Source organism: Nerophis lumbriciformis, linkage group LG18, assembly GCF_033978685.3.
Source record: "Nerophis lumbriciformis linkage group LG18, RoL_Nlum_v2.1, whole genome shotgun sequence".
Taxonomy (NCBI): Eukaryota; Metazoa; Chordata; class Actinopteri; order Syngnathiformes; family Syngnathidae; genus Nerophis; species Nerophis lumbriciformis.
The window spans coordinates 26,704,095-26,717,701 of NC_084565.2; the positions used below are offsets into that span (position 1 = coordinate 26,704,095).

The window sequence follows — 13,607 nt, forward strand, 5'->3', positions numbered from 1 at the left end:
TGCGCTAGCATCACAGCTAACGTTAGCCATGCTGCTACCTCTCTGCTGGGAGAGGGCGAATACGTATGTGACGTATGTCGTGACAGTATGTGACGTGTGTAAGAAGGTGCGCTTGCTGTCTGTGAGAGGGAGACACAGGAAAGAGTGACGAGAGCCTGTCGTGTAATGCCAGCAGCTAAAAGCAACTGCGTGAGAATCCACAGACCTGTGGATGTGTTGAAGGTGTGCTGGAAAACCAGCAGCTAAAAGCAACTGCGTGAGAATCCACAAACCTGTGGATGTGTTGAAGGTGTGCTGGAAAATGCGGAACGAAAATTAGGGAGCAGCAGAAAAGTGGAATGCATTATTTAAATCGGTGCGTTGGAAAACACGGACCGGAGTTTTTTTTTTTAAAACTGGATCTGGATCGGCATTTTCCCATGCCTTGCCGATACGCATTTTTTTTGCAAATATCGGCGGCCGATCCGATCCAAATATCGGATCGGGAGATCCCTAATATATATATATATATGTATATATATGTATATATATATATATAAGTCTTGGGTTCAATCCCGGGCTCGGGATCTTTCTGTGTGGAGTTTGCATGTTCTCCCCGTGACTGCGTGGGTTCCCTCCGGGTACTCCGGCTTCCTCCCACTTCCAAAGACATGCACCTGGGGATAAGTTGATTGGCAACACTAAATTGGCCCTAGTGTGTGAATGTGAGTGTGAATGTTGTCTGTCTATCTGTGTTGGCCCTGCGATGAGGTGGCGACTTGTCCAGGGTGTACGCCGCCTTCCGCCCGATTGTAGCTGAGATAGGCTCCAGCGCCCCCCGCGACCCCAATGGGAATAAGCGGTAGAAAATGGATGGATGGATATATATATATATATATATATATACATATATACACACATTATTATTATATATATATATATATATATATGTATGTGTGGGGAAAAAAATCACAAGACTATTTCATCTCTACAGGCCTGTTTCATGAGGGGGGTACCCTCAATCGTCAGGAGATTTTAATGGGAGCATTCGCATACCATGGTTTATATAGGGCACAGAGTGGGTGGGTACAGGCTGGCCTAGGGGCGTGGTGATTGGTTCATGTGTTACCTAGGAGGTGTTTCCGTCTATGGCGGCATGTTGTTACAATTTCGCTGCGCTTGTTGAGGGATGACAGGTCTGGACGGTAGATAATAAACAGTTTCTCTTTCAAGCATAGGTTGCATCTTTTATTACCACTATTGTAAGGTGTGCTGGATGCAAGAATTTGCCATGTTATTGAATATTCAACATTATTGTCTTTGAGGTCCCAAATGTGTTTGCTGAGTTCTGTGGTATTTCGCAGGTTTTTGTTCCTGAAAGAAGCCTTGTGGTTGTTCCATCCGGTTTTGAATTCACCCTCGGTTAATCTTACATATGTGTCGGATGTGTTAATGTCCTTGCGTATTACCTTAGATTGGTAGACAACTGATGTTTGTAAGCATCCCCCGTTGAGGGGGCAATCAGGTTTCTTTCGACAGTTACATGCTTTGTTGGTTTTGGAGTCGTTCTGACTGGGGGTCGACGGCTCATTTGCAATTGTTTTGTTGTGGTTTGAGATGATTTGTCGTATATTGTTCATACAGCTGTAGCTCAATTTGATGTTGTTCTTGTTGAATACTTTTCTTAGGTTGTTGTCTTTGGGAAAGTGTTTGTCAATCAGGTTGAGGAATTTGTGTCCAATGTTCGTTGAGACGTTTTTGCTGTATGGGGGGTTGTACCAGATGATGCCGTTTCGTTTTCTGTTCTTTTTTGGCTGGTTTCCTGGCGTGGGTTCATAGGTGAGGGTGAAATTGTATCCGCTTTCATCAAGGGCTTTTTGGTACGGGGGGTTGCTTGGTCACATTCAGCTTTGCTGGATGACAGCATCGATAGCCTTTTATTGATTCCGGTAGGTATTCTTTTCGTGGTGGTGGGTGGATGGTTGCTGTCATGGTGCACGTATTGGAGTGTTGTGTTGGGTTTCGTGAATGGTTGGTAGCTGTTATTTCTCAGGTTGAAAGTGACGTCAAGGAAGTTGACGGTTTGCTTGTTGGCTTCAATCGTGATCCGTAGGCCGTTCTCTTTGAAAATTTGGCATATGCGCTTCTTGGTATTCTCGCTGCTCCTTGGCGAGGCGCGACACACTGCCAGTCCGTCATCACGGTAAATACCAAGGTTCAGATTGAGGCTAGCGAGCTGGGAGAGGAGGAAACTCCCAACGAGTTCACACGTTTCTGCTCCGTCAAAACTTCCCATAGTGACGTCAAATGTTGCATTGTTCTTTTTTTGCCATGGTGTACTGTTGTGGATGAGAATGGAGTTTTTTGCGTGGATGATGATGTTTCTTTCGTTGCCTGTGATTGAGTCGTAGTCTGAGGCGAAGTCTAGTGCTTGAGTCAGTAGGTCTTGCGTGATGGAAGGGTAAAATTCCTCGATATCAAAGGAGATAAAGTTGTGCTGTTGTTTGTCTTGGATGTTGTTGAACCATTTGATTACTGCTGCTGTATTTCTCCATTGGTTGAGTGGTGTTTTGTCCTTGATTTTTGTGTTGACTCTGTCCAGGATTATTTTGCTGATTTTTCCTATTTCAGATTTAGTTGGGTTTATTAGTCGGCATGTTGGGTTATTTGCGAAGTTGGGTTTGTGATCCTTCAATGTGATGAAGGCTTCCTTGTTGGCTGTGGCGTCCACCCTGTCCTCAATGTCCAGTTCAGCCGCGATCCTTTTATTTTCCAGGTGGATGTTCTGTAAGGTATTGGGTTGCGCTTTTTTGTATGATTTGGTGATGCTTCTGTCCAGTAAGGTGTGGTGTTCTGGTATGTCCATTCTGTAGAAGTTTGTGGTTTTATCGGCAGCTATGATGAGGTTGTTTACTTTCTTGATGCGCTCCTTGTCATTTTTCAGCTTGGTGAGGAGAGGGTTGCGGATTGGCTTGAATTTGACTGATTGTATCATTTTGAGCATGTCGTTCTCAAAATCCTTTAGTTCCTCAACTGTGGGTGGGTTCTTGGTAGATTTGAATCCGTAAGTTTCCTTTTGCATTCCTTTTGTTTCAGGGTGGAGGAAAAAATATGCTTTCCACCGCATCCTTCTTAGGAAGTGTTCCGTCTTTTCTATGAGCCTTAGCTTGTAGTCATTCTGCGCGGGTATGGGAATGTTCTTCGTGGAGTAGTCGATGTTGAATTTTTCCATTTCTGATCGTCGTACAGTGCTCAACAAATGTCAATTTGGAGCGGAGTGTATGTCTTAATAAGGTTATCCAAAAAATAGTGCTCGATACCGTAGTAGAGCGCAATATATGTATGTGTGGGGAAAAAAATCACAAGACTATTTCATCTCTACAGGCCTGTTTCATGAGGGGGGTACCCTCAATCGTCAGGAGATTTTAATGGGAGCATTCGCATACCATGGTTTATATAGGGCACAGAGTGGGTGGGTACAGGCTGGCCTAGGGGCGTGGTGATTGGTTCATGTGTTACCTAGGAGGTGTTTCCGTCTATGGCGGCATGTTGTTACAATTTCGCTGCGCTTGTTGAGGGATGACAGGTCTGGACGGTAGATAATAAACAGTTTCTCTTTCAAGCATAGGTTGCATCTTTTATTACCACTATTGTAAGGTGTGCTGGATGCAAGAATTTGCCATGTTATTGAATATTCAACATTATTGTCTTTGAGGTCCCAAATGTGTTTGCTGAGTTCTGTGGTATTTCGCAGGTTTTTGTTCCTGAAAGAAGCCTTGTGGTTGTTCCATCTGGTTTTGAATTCACCCTCGGTTAATCCTACATATGTGTCGGATGTGTTAATGTCCTTGCGTATTACCTTAGATTGGTAGACAACTGATGTTTGTAAGCATCCCCCGTTGAGGGGGCAATCAGGTTTCTTTCGACAGTTACATGCTTTGTTGGTTTTGGAGTCGTTCTGACTGGGGGTCGACGGCTCATTTGCAATTGTTTTGTTGTGGTTTGAGATGATTTGTCGTATATTGTTCATGCAGCTGTAGCTCAATTTGATGTTGTTCTTGTTGAATACTTTTCTTAGGTTGTTGTCTTTGGGAAAGTGTTTGTCAATCAGGTTGAGGAATTTGTGTCCAATGTTCGTTGAGACGTTTTTGCTGTATGGGGGGTTGTACCAGATGATGCCGTTTCGTTTTCTGTTCTTTTTTGGCTGGTTTCCTGGCGTGGGTTCATATATATATATATATATATATATATATATATATATATATATATATATATATATATATATATATATATATATATCTATCCATCCATCCATTTTCTACCGCTTATTCCCTTTTGGGGTCGCTGGAGCCTATCCCAGCTACAATTGGGCGGAAGGCGGTGTACACCCTGGACAAGTCGCCACCTCATCGCAGGGCCAACACAGATAGACAGACAACATTCACACTCACATTCACACACTAGGGCCAATTTTAGTGTTGCCAATCAACCTATCCCCAGGTGCATGTTTTTGGAGGTGGGAGGAAGCCGGAGTACCCGGAGGGAACCCACACAGTCACGGGGAGAACATGCAAACTCCACACAGAAAGATACCGAGCCCGGGATTGAACCCAAGACTACTCAGAACCTTCGTATTGTGAGGCAGATGCACTAACCCCTCTTCCACCTTGCTGCCCCATATATATATATATATATATATATATATATATATATATATATATATATATATATATATATATATATATATATATATATATATATAAAAAATTTTAGAAAAATGTGCATGTTTTACATTTTTTAAGTACCGGTTTGGCCATCGTTTAAATAAATTGTGCTAGTTGTCAACTAGCGATTAGCGTGACAGTTGCCAGCTAATGATTAAGGCGCTAGTTGCTAGCCAGCAATGAGTCCGCGGGTTGCTAGCTAGTGATTAGCGTGCTAGTTGTCAGCTAGTATTTAGCGTGGCAGTTGCCAGATAGTGATTAGCATGCTAGTTGTCAACTAGCGATTAGAGCGTCTGTTGCCAGCTAATGTTTAAGGCGCTAGTTGCGAGTCAGCAATTAATGCGCCGGTTGCCAGCTAGTGATTAGTGTGCTCGTTGTCAGCTAGCGATTAGCGAACCAGTTGTCAGCTCATAATTAGGGTGCTAGTGGCCAGCTAGCGATTAGTGCGCTATTTGCCAAATAGCTGTTAACAGTGCTATACTGTATTATTTGCACAATAACAGGGTATCTTTAGGATCAGTTTAATGTAAAACACAATCACAATTTTAGTAGAGGGTCCCTGCTCCTTCTCTGGATCAGTTTGGGGGTTCCTGGCCTGGAAAAGGTTGAAGACCCCTGATGTAAACGATACCCATCCCTACTCCTTAATTAAACGTTGTATCAGATAAATGGCACTTAAGTCGGACAAGGCTAGATTTGGGTCAACAGACAATTGAGACTTAAAATTGTTGAAAACAATATAATATGGAACCTTTCAAATATTTGTGTACTACTTTGAGCAGGTAAATGTCCATGATAAAGAAAGGGACTGAGGGAAGCAAAATAACACGGCGAAAGAACACAGTTACCGACATATTTGCCAAAGAACGCTCTCCTGGGCATGGCCCTCGCCTCTTGGCAGGGGAGTGAGAAGAAGGTAGAGGAGGGCGGGGCCCCTCAAGCAGAGGCAATGTGAGAGAAAAATAAGGGAAGGAAAGTGGGGCTGGGGCCAGAGGAAACGGGGTGGGGGCGCAGAGCTGACTCACCGACATGTAGGAACGCGTTCCAACAAAGGAGTTGGCCATGGAATCTATGAGCTGGCCGCTCACTCCGAAGTCGCACAGCTTGATCTCCCCGCGAGAGTTGACCAGAATGTTGGAGGGCTTCACATCTATGTGGCAGGCAAGTGGGGAGGGGCATTGATAAACAGACACTTATTAACTCACATACAGTATACAGTATCAGCTACTTTTGTTTGGATTGTACAGGGGGAAAAGTCACAAATAAATCCACTGCTCTAAGAAAGCTTCCTGATTTTGTTGTGTAGATTAGATTCAATTTTACTGTCATGGCACAAAGTACAAAGTCTTTATGATACCAAAGGGTGCAAAAACGAACAAAAAGTCAAATAGGTTGTCATAAGTGGAACTAGGGCTGGGCGATCGAGTTGGTAAGATATATCGATATATTTTTTAAACAAGATATGAATTAGGAAAATATCCTAATATCGATATAATTTATTTCACGTTAAAATGACCAAACACCGCTTATTTGTTGTGTTCCTTGTTCTCCCCCGCTTCTCAGTCCCTCTTAACACTCCATGGGCTACTAAACCCCTCCCCTTCCTCCTTCCAAGACGTGCTTGCACGTATAAGAACATCCATGATTGGTTGGCTGTTTACTACGATGAGTCACGATTGGTTGACATTAGGGCAAAACATTAGGCACAGGCCAATCAGAGGCAGGAAGGCAAATCACAACAGACATCCCAAATGACGACGAGAGTCGTAGAAGAGAAGAGGGAAATTTCAAGCGGGCGATTTATATATTAAAAAAACTAGTGGAAGAGGGATTCTCTTCTTTAGATTTTTCTTTTAGCGATGTAGACGACGTCCAGGAAACCCACAATGCGTCTACTTGGCCACATTTGGACAAATTTATGCATCTGGATAAAACATTCATTTGAGTTGTTTAACATGTAAGCCCAAATCAAAACTCTTCTCGAGTTGCCAAGCCGGGCATATTTCGCACGAGAAATGCTGCCAAAAATGTATGCCGAAGTGAGGAAGATCAAAGCCGCACAATTAAGTCAAGTCACAGAACCGGGCGTGTGTGACAGTCCATTACATCGTCGACTGGGAATTAAAAAGTGCCTGCCTGACCCTATTTTTTATCTGAGTTTGATACATTTTGTATCAACAACTGTTTACAACCTTCCAAATAAATTGTTCAACATTATGACAGCCCTCTAAACATGAAATAATACAATTTAGTTATCTTGGCACTCTTTTAATCCATTATAGTAATGCTGCCTGAGGCTGAGCCAATCAGTGGTCACAATACTGAATCTCTGATCTGTTTGGTCTCTAGTGTGTCGTATTGATATTTTTAGTTATTTTAGTCATTTAAAAAAATAAAATATTTGAAGTCCAATGCGGCAATGGACGACTGTATAGCATTTCATTAAATATAAATACTTGTACAATTACTTTTGTTGTGTTTGTTGTTGTGATTTGGTTTCAATACTTAAAAAGTAACTTCCCTCTACTATCAGTCCATTTGCAAGTATTGTGTAACTTTCTCCAAGCTAAAAAGGTGTTAGGGTAATGGGCTATTTTCAAATCACATTTTTAAATGCAAAGGGTAATGTATAAGTATAGGGCAATTGTTTCTTTTTGGACTCCAGAGAGGGGAAATTATTTTAAAGGTGTTCTTTTATGCAAAAGTGACAGAAATATGTGTCTGTTGAGTCTGTTTATGAGCACCAAATTTGAGAAAAAAACATTTTGTATCATTTGCACAGCTACGTTATTTATTTTACGTAGAAAGAATATTTTTCTATTTTATTTAGGTTATGTAATTCTTAATTTATTTTCTGTGCTCTTAATACCCTTCTTGACTAAGTGGGTTAATAAAAGTGCCACTGACTGTTTACATTACAGTTGTCTTTCACTTCAATTTCAGTGAATCTCGCTCACAAATTAATATCTTTATATGTATAATTTCACTGGAAAATATATCGAGATATATATCGAATATGGAGTTTAAGTAAAAATATATCGAGATATACTCTTTCGTTTTTATCGCCCAGCCCTAAGTGGAACAATGTTAAAATCGTACAGTTCCGAGGTCCTGGAAAAATATGTCTCTAAAGTTGTTCTTTTTCTTTGGCTTTTTGGGAAAAAGATTTCAAAAGAAGTGCCTGTCCAAGCATTTTGTTGTGTGTTTTACGATGTTTATTTTATTCTTACTCGTGTGACAACTGACAATGTTTATCAAATATGTAACGTGAGAACCATCTTCTTATCGTACCTTTTGATAACTCAAAGAAAGGTGCAATGAACAAATCTCCATGAGCGTCGTAATGTGTTGTCAAAGTAAAGGTGAAACCTTTTTGCTTCGGTTTCCAAGGGGGTTCACTTTTTATTTTTTATTAATTAAAAACGCATATGGTTTTTGCCAAGACTGATTAAAAAACCCCTCATTCATTTACTTTTATATATTGTCCTCATTAGGGTCACGGGGAACTAATTTCGGGCAACAGGTGAGTTAAACCTTAGACCTGCTGCCAGTTGATCCCAGGGCAGATATAGAAAAACAAGCAATCACACTCAGAACACAACGCCTACGTAAGCACAGGGAGAACATGCAAACTCTACAGATAGGTTCCAACAGGCATTTGACCCTCAAACTCCTGACTTTGAGGCCAATATGTTAACTGCTAGGTCAATAAAGGGGTCATATTATGCAAACCATTTTTTCTTACCTGTTCGTACCTGTTTTATTGTATTTGGGGTTCCCATAACTCCTGTAAATGTAAATCCAAAACAAACATGGAGGCCTTGCGGAGATATTAATAAACCACTTGTTCTTCTTTCCAAATGACCCTTATGGAATTTGAGATTTTAGTGACACAGTTTGCCTTAGTTACATCAACATACTCTATCTCCATATATGGTAGAGGTTTATCCGAAGAGCTTTGCGCAAGTGTGCCATTTTTATTCAGTTATAGTCCAAAGTTGTAGTTATTATATTCCTTATTTTTCTCTATCCTCTTGTTGTGTGGCGGACTGGCCTGTACATGCACATGCATGCTGAAACCCTCCACTGTTGTCATTTCTAATAAAACGTAGTGTATAGTTCAAAATTATATCTGTCAGTAGACTCCATATGGCAGCACTAAAACCTACAACATGGCTGACGGGGTGGAGACGCATTTGAAGGGTGTTTGGCCTGGTGGTGGGCTTCGGCACATAAATAAGACCACCCACAAAAGGGCGCATTCTGAAGAGACAGTCAGAAAGCGGCTTGAAGTTGGTCTGTAAAACCAAATCTGTGCACAATTTGGATCAAAGAACCATCATTACATGTTATGTAGACCACAAGGAAGTGTTTTGAATGTAGGAAAAAATAACATGTATCAAAGATTACAGAATATTCACAGTGGTTATCTTATTTTTACACTTTTATCGCAGTTAAGATTGAAATGTTAATTTTAAAATACACACAAGTCTTATGATAATGACAGTTTTGACTATAAGAATTATTGATTTTTTTAAATTATTATGGGAAATTAAGTTTTGAAATTGAAGTCCCCAGCATTTCGGACCGTAAAATAGGGGACTAACTAAAGTGTACTTATAGTACGTTATTAGCTCAATATACAGGTAAAAGCCAGTAAATTAGAATATTTTGAAAAACTTGATTTATTTCAGTAATTGCATTCAAAAGGTGTAACTTGTACATTATATTTATTCATTGCACACAGACTGATGCATTCAAATGTTTATTTCATTTAATTTTCATGATTTGAAGTGGCAACAAATGAAAATCCAAAATTCCGTGTGTCACAAAATTAGAATATTACTTAAGGCTAATACAAAAAAGGGATTTTTAGAAATGTTGGCCAACTGAAAAGTATGAAAATGAAAAATATGAGCATGTACAATACTCAATACTTGGTTGGAGCTCCTTTTGCCTCAATTACTGCGTTAATGCGGCGTGGCATGGAGTCGATGAGTTTCTGGCACTGCTCAGGTGTTATGAGAGCCCAGGTTGCTCTGATAGTGGCCTTCAACTCTTCTGCGTTTTTGGGTCTGGCATTCTGCATCTTCCTTTTCACAATACCCCACAGATTTTCTATGGGGCTAAGGTCAGGGGAGTTGGCGGGCCAATTTAGAACAGAAATACCATGGTCCGTAAACCAGGCACGGGTAGATTTTGCGCTGTGTGCAGGCGCCAAGTCCTGTTGGAACTTGAAATCTCCATCTCCATAGAGCAGGTCAGCAGCAGGAAGCATGAAGTGCTCTAAAACTTGCTGGTAGACAGCTGCGTTGACCCTGGATCTCAGGAAACAGAGTGGACCGACACCAGCAGATGACATGGCACCCCAAACCATCACCCAACCATGCAAATTTTGCATTTCCTTTGGAAATCGAGGTCCCAGAGTCTGGAGGAAGACAGGAGAGGCACAGGATCCACGTTGCCTGAAGTCTAGTGTAAAGTTTCCACCATCAGTGATGGTTTGGGGTGCCATGTCATCTGCTGGCGTCGGTCCACTCTGTTTCCTGAGATGCAGGGTCAACGCAGCCGTCTACCAGCAAGTTTTAGAGCACTTCATGCTTCCTGCTGCTGACCTGCTCTATGGAGATGGAGATTTCAAGTTCCAACAGGACTTGGCGCCTGCACACAGCGCAAAATCTACCCGTGCCTGGTTTACGGACCATGGTATTTCTGTTCTAAATTGGCCCGCCAACTCCCCTGACCTTAGCCCCATAGAAAATCTGTGGGGTATTGTGAAAAGGAAGATGCAGAATGCCAGACCCAAAAACGCAGAAGAGTTGAAGGCCACTATCAGAGCAACCTGGGCTCTCATAACACCTGAGCAGTGCCAGAAACTCATCGACTCCATGCCACGCCGCATTAACGCAGTAATTGAGGCAAAAGGAGCTCCAACCAAGTATTGAGTATTGTACATGCTCATATTTTTCATTTTCATACTTTTCAGTTGGCCAACATTTCTAAAAATCCCTTTTTTGTATTAGCCTTAAGTAATATTCTAATTTTGTGACACACGGAATTTTGGATTTTCATTTGTTGCCACTTCAAATCATGAAAATTAAATGAAATAAACATTTGAATGCATCAGTCTGTGTGCAATGAATAAATATAATGTACAAGTTACACCTTTTGAATGCAATTACTGAAATAAATCAAGTTTTTCAAAATATTCTAATTTACTGGCTTTTACCTGTAATTACAGTTGCACAGTAGAAGACGGTGTGGCTCGATTGGAGTGCCAGCAACCTGAGGGTTCCTGGTTCCGCAATTCCAGTCACGTCCGTTGTGTCCTTGAGTAAGACACTTCACCCTTACTCCCAATGGGTCGTGGTTAGAATGTGTCTGTGAATGGGTGAATGTGGAAATAGTGTGAAAGCGCTTTGAGTACCTTGAAAGTACTAAGGCTATGTCTACACTAAGCCCGATAACCCCTTAAACGAATAATTATTTAGCCTAAGCCCCGTTTCAGCCACACTGAACCATCGTTTAAGGTTCCCCTCCTTGGATATTTTTTTTACACGGGTAAGTGCGCCGTGTATTTCTTGAATCTCCGGCTCTTAGCTTTGTATGGACTCATCGATCGTTTACAAACTGAGTTAGGAGAAGAAGTGACGCCGCCCCACACAGGAAGTGACGTCAGAAAGAACGCGCCACTGTCGCTCCAGAGTATAAATCGCACCGGCCAAAAATGCATAACAAAGAAGGAAAAAAACATATATAAGTCGCACTAGAGTATAAGTCGCATTTTTTGGGGACATTTTTCGCCAGTTTTCTCGCATACTCCAAACTTTCTTTCTGCTGCTCAATTGCCATTTTCTGCTGCATATTTCACTACTTCCAGCTTGTAACCTGCAGTATATGATTTCCTTTTCGGTGCCATTTTTGTTCAGCCCTTCTCAGTTTTTATAGGTTACCGCCAATGTTGAAATGATCAATTTTCATAGGTACGGAAGTAGTAGCAGGTAGCATCTTTTTTTTCACAATGCACTTCTGCCATGAGCCGCTCCTGCCGAATTGTTATTGGTTGACGTGTGTGAGTGACGATTGCTGATATACGCCTAGTCTCTTACGTAAATGAGATAAATAATATTATTTGATATTTTACGGTAATGTGTTAATAATTTCACACATAAGTCGCTCCAGAGTATAAGTCGCACCCCCGGCCAAACTATGAAAAAAACTGCGACTTATAATCCGAAAAATATGGTAAACACAAGAAATATGGAGGCGAGTCATTCAGACATACCGTGTTTCTCCTTCCTCTACATGTACAGACGCTTGTGGAAATCACACATGAATACCTTAAAGAGAAAGTGATTGCAGCTATTTCGGATACAACACTTCTCAGACGGTAAGAGAACTTTCCAATGTCCAGGTCAGCTGTGATTCTACTTACCGAAAAACTTTGTCCATTTGTCGAAGGAGAGACAACGAGAATGCGAGCTCCCGTGGATGTGATAAAAAAAGGTAGCGTGTGCTTTGTATTACCTGGCCGACGAGGGAAGACTACGGAAAACATCGAATGCATTTGGACTGGCAAAGCAGACTGTATCAGTTATTGTCCGCCATGTATGTCGCGGACTCTACGTCTCGGTCCAGAGTATATAAAGTCACCAAAAACAAATGGACAATGAAGGTGAAGGCAAAAGAGTGAGGAATGTCCTGACCAGATATCTAGATCCCTAGATTGACTGATGTAAAATGTTCTTTATTACATTGTTTACTTTCACGTGTCCAATAAAGATTTGATTAATTAATGATGGCTCAGGTGTGATTCACTACAATAGGGCCCCACAGTGCACTGGATTCCAGTTAATTGAAATATATTATATTATATTATATTGTTCAGATAAGTTAAATTTAGTTTAAGAACTTGCACACAAAGCAACACTGGATGTGACTATGACGTGCGCATTTTCCGCGCATGCGTACTAGGTCGCGTTGCTCCGGCGGACGGGGGGGGGTCTTAGTGTGGACAAGGATAAGGTTAGGTGGGATTTACCCTGGATAACTTAGTGTAGAAGGAGCCTGAGTATACAAGCTATACAAGTATATAACCCAGTTACCCATTTAGAAAGATACACTAAGGTAGAAATAATTACGTACATAACAGTGCCAAATCACACCTTGCCTTTTGTCATTTGAGGTGTGACTCTCCAAGACAAGTAAGGGAGTGACTGACTAAAGAGATGGCATGAAGGGAGGGAGGGAAGGGCGCACAGGGTGAGGTTGTTCATAATCACATTTGAGAGGCTATAATTACCGCCGGAGCTCACAAACAACTCTGTCTTGGAGTACCACTGACCTGAGACACTTCATTTGCTAAGATACTGTCACAATAACCCCTAATATATAAAAACACTATGGACCATTGTTACCTCTGTGCATGATCTGGTGCTTTTCTCGCAGGTATGCCAGACCTCTTAAAACCTGGTGAAAACAACAAGAGGTATATTTGACACATACTAGTATGCAAGTAAAATATCACGTCATAAAATGACTGCAATACATACAGCTATGCTAACTTTCCCCAGGATTTCCTCTGGAATTTTTCGGGCCTCCTTTAGAACCTGGTCCAAGGATCCACCATCCTATTGTGGAGAAGACACATACTGCATATACTATTCTGTTGATATGTTATGTTGAGAAAATAGGACTATCCTCGTCGCGTCTCACCATGTGCTCCATACAGATGCTGATCTCGCCGTCACTGTAGAAGGCGCCGTAGAAACCCACAATGTACGGGGAGTTGCATTCATGTAGGACTTGCAGCTCTCTGATGATCTGGTTCCTGATGGCCGGCTTGATTTCCAAGTGAATCAACTGAGACAGGGCAGGATGGATGAAGGAGACTGAAATAGCTTA

At 41.5% G+C, this 13,607-nt stretch overlaps 1 protein-coding gene across 2 annotated transcripts in view; it reads right to left on the bottom strand.

Moving 5' to 3' along the window:
• The window catches only part of map2k2a (mitogen-activated protein kinase kinase 2a), a 35,237-nt gene that overhangs the window by 8,773 nt on the left and 12,857 nt on the right, over window positions 1-13,607 (bottom strand). For both annotated transcript variants that reach the window (XM_061977924.1, XM_061977923.1), the window contains 4 exons: window positions 13,419-13,565; window positions 13,256-13,333; window positions 13,121-13,172; window positions 5,729-5,853 (listed from right to left, as the gene is read on the bottom strand). In XM_061977924.1, the coding sequence (XP_061833908.1) occupies window positions 5,729-5,853; window positions 13,121-13,172; window positions 13,256-13,333; window positions 13,419-13,565 (402 nt within the window). The remainder of the gene's footprint in view (window positions 1-5,728; window positions 5,854-13,120; window positions 13,173-13,255; window positions 13,334-13,418; window positions 13,566-13,607) is intronic.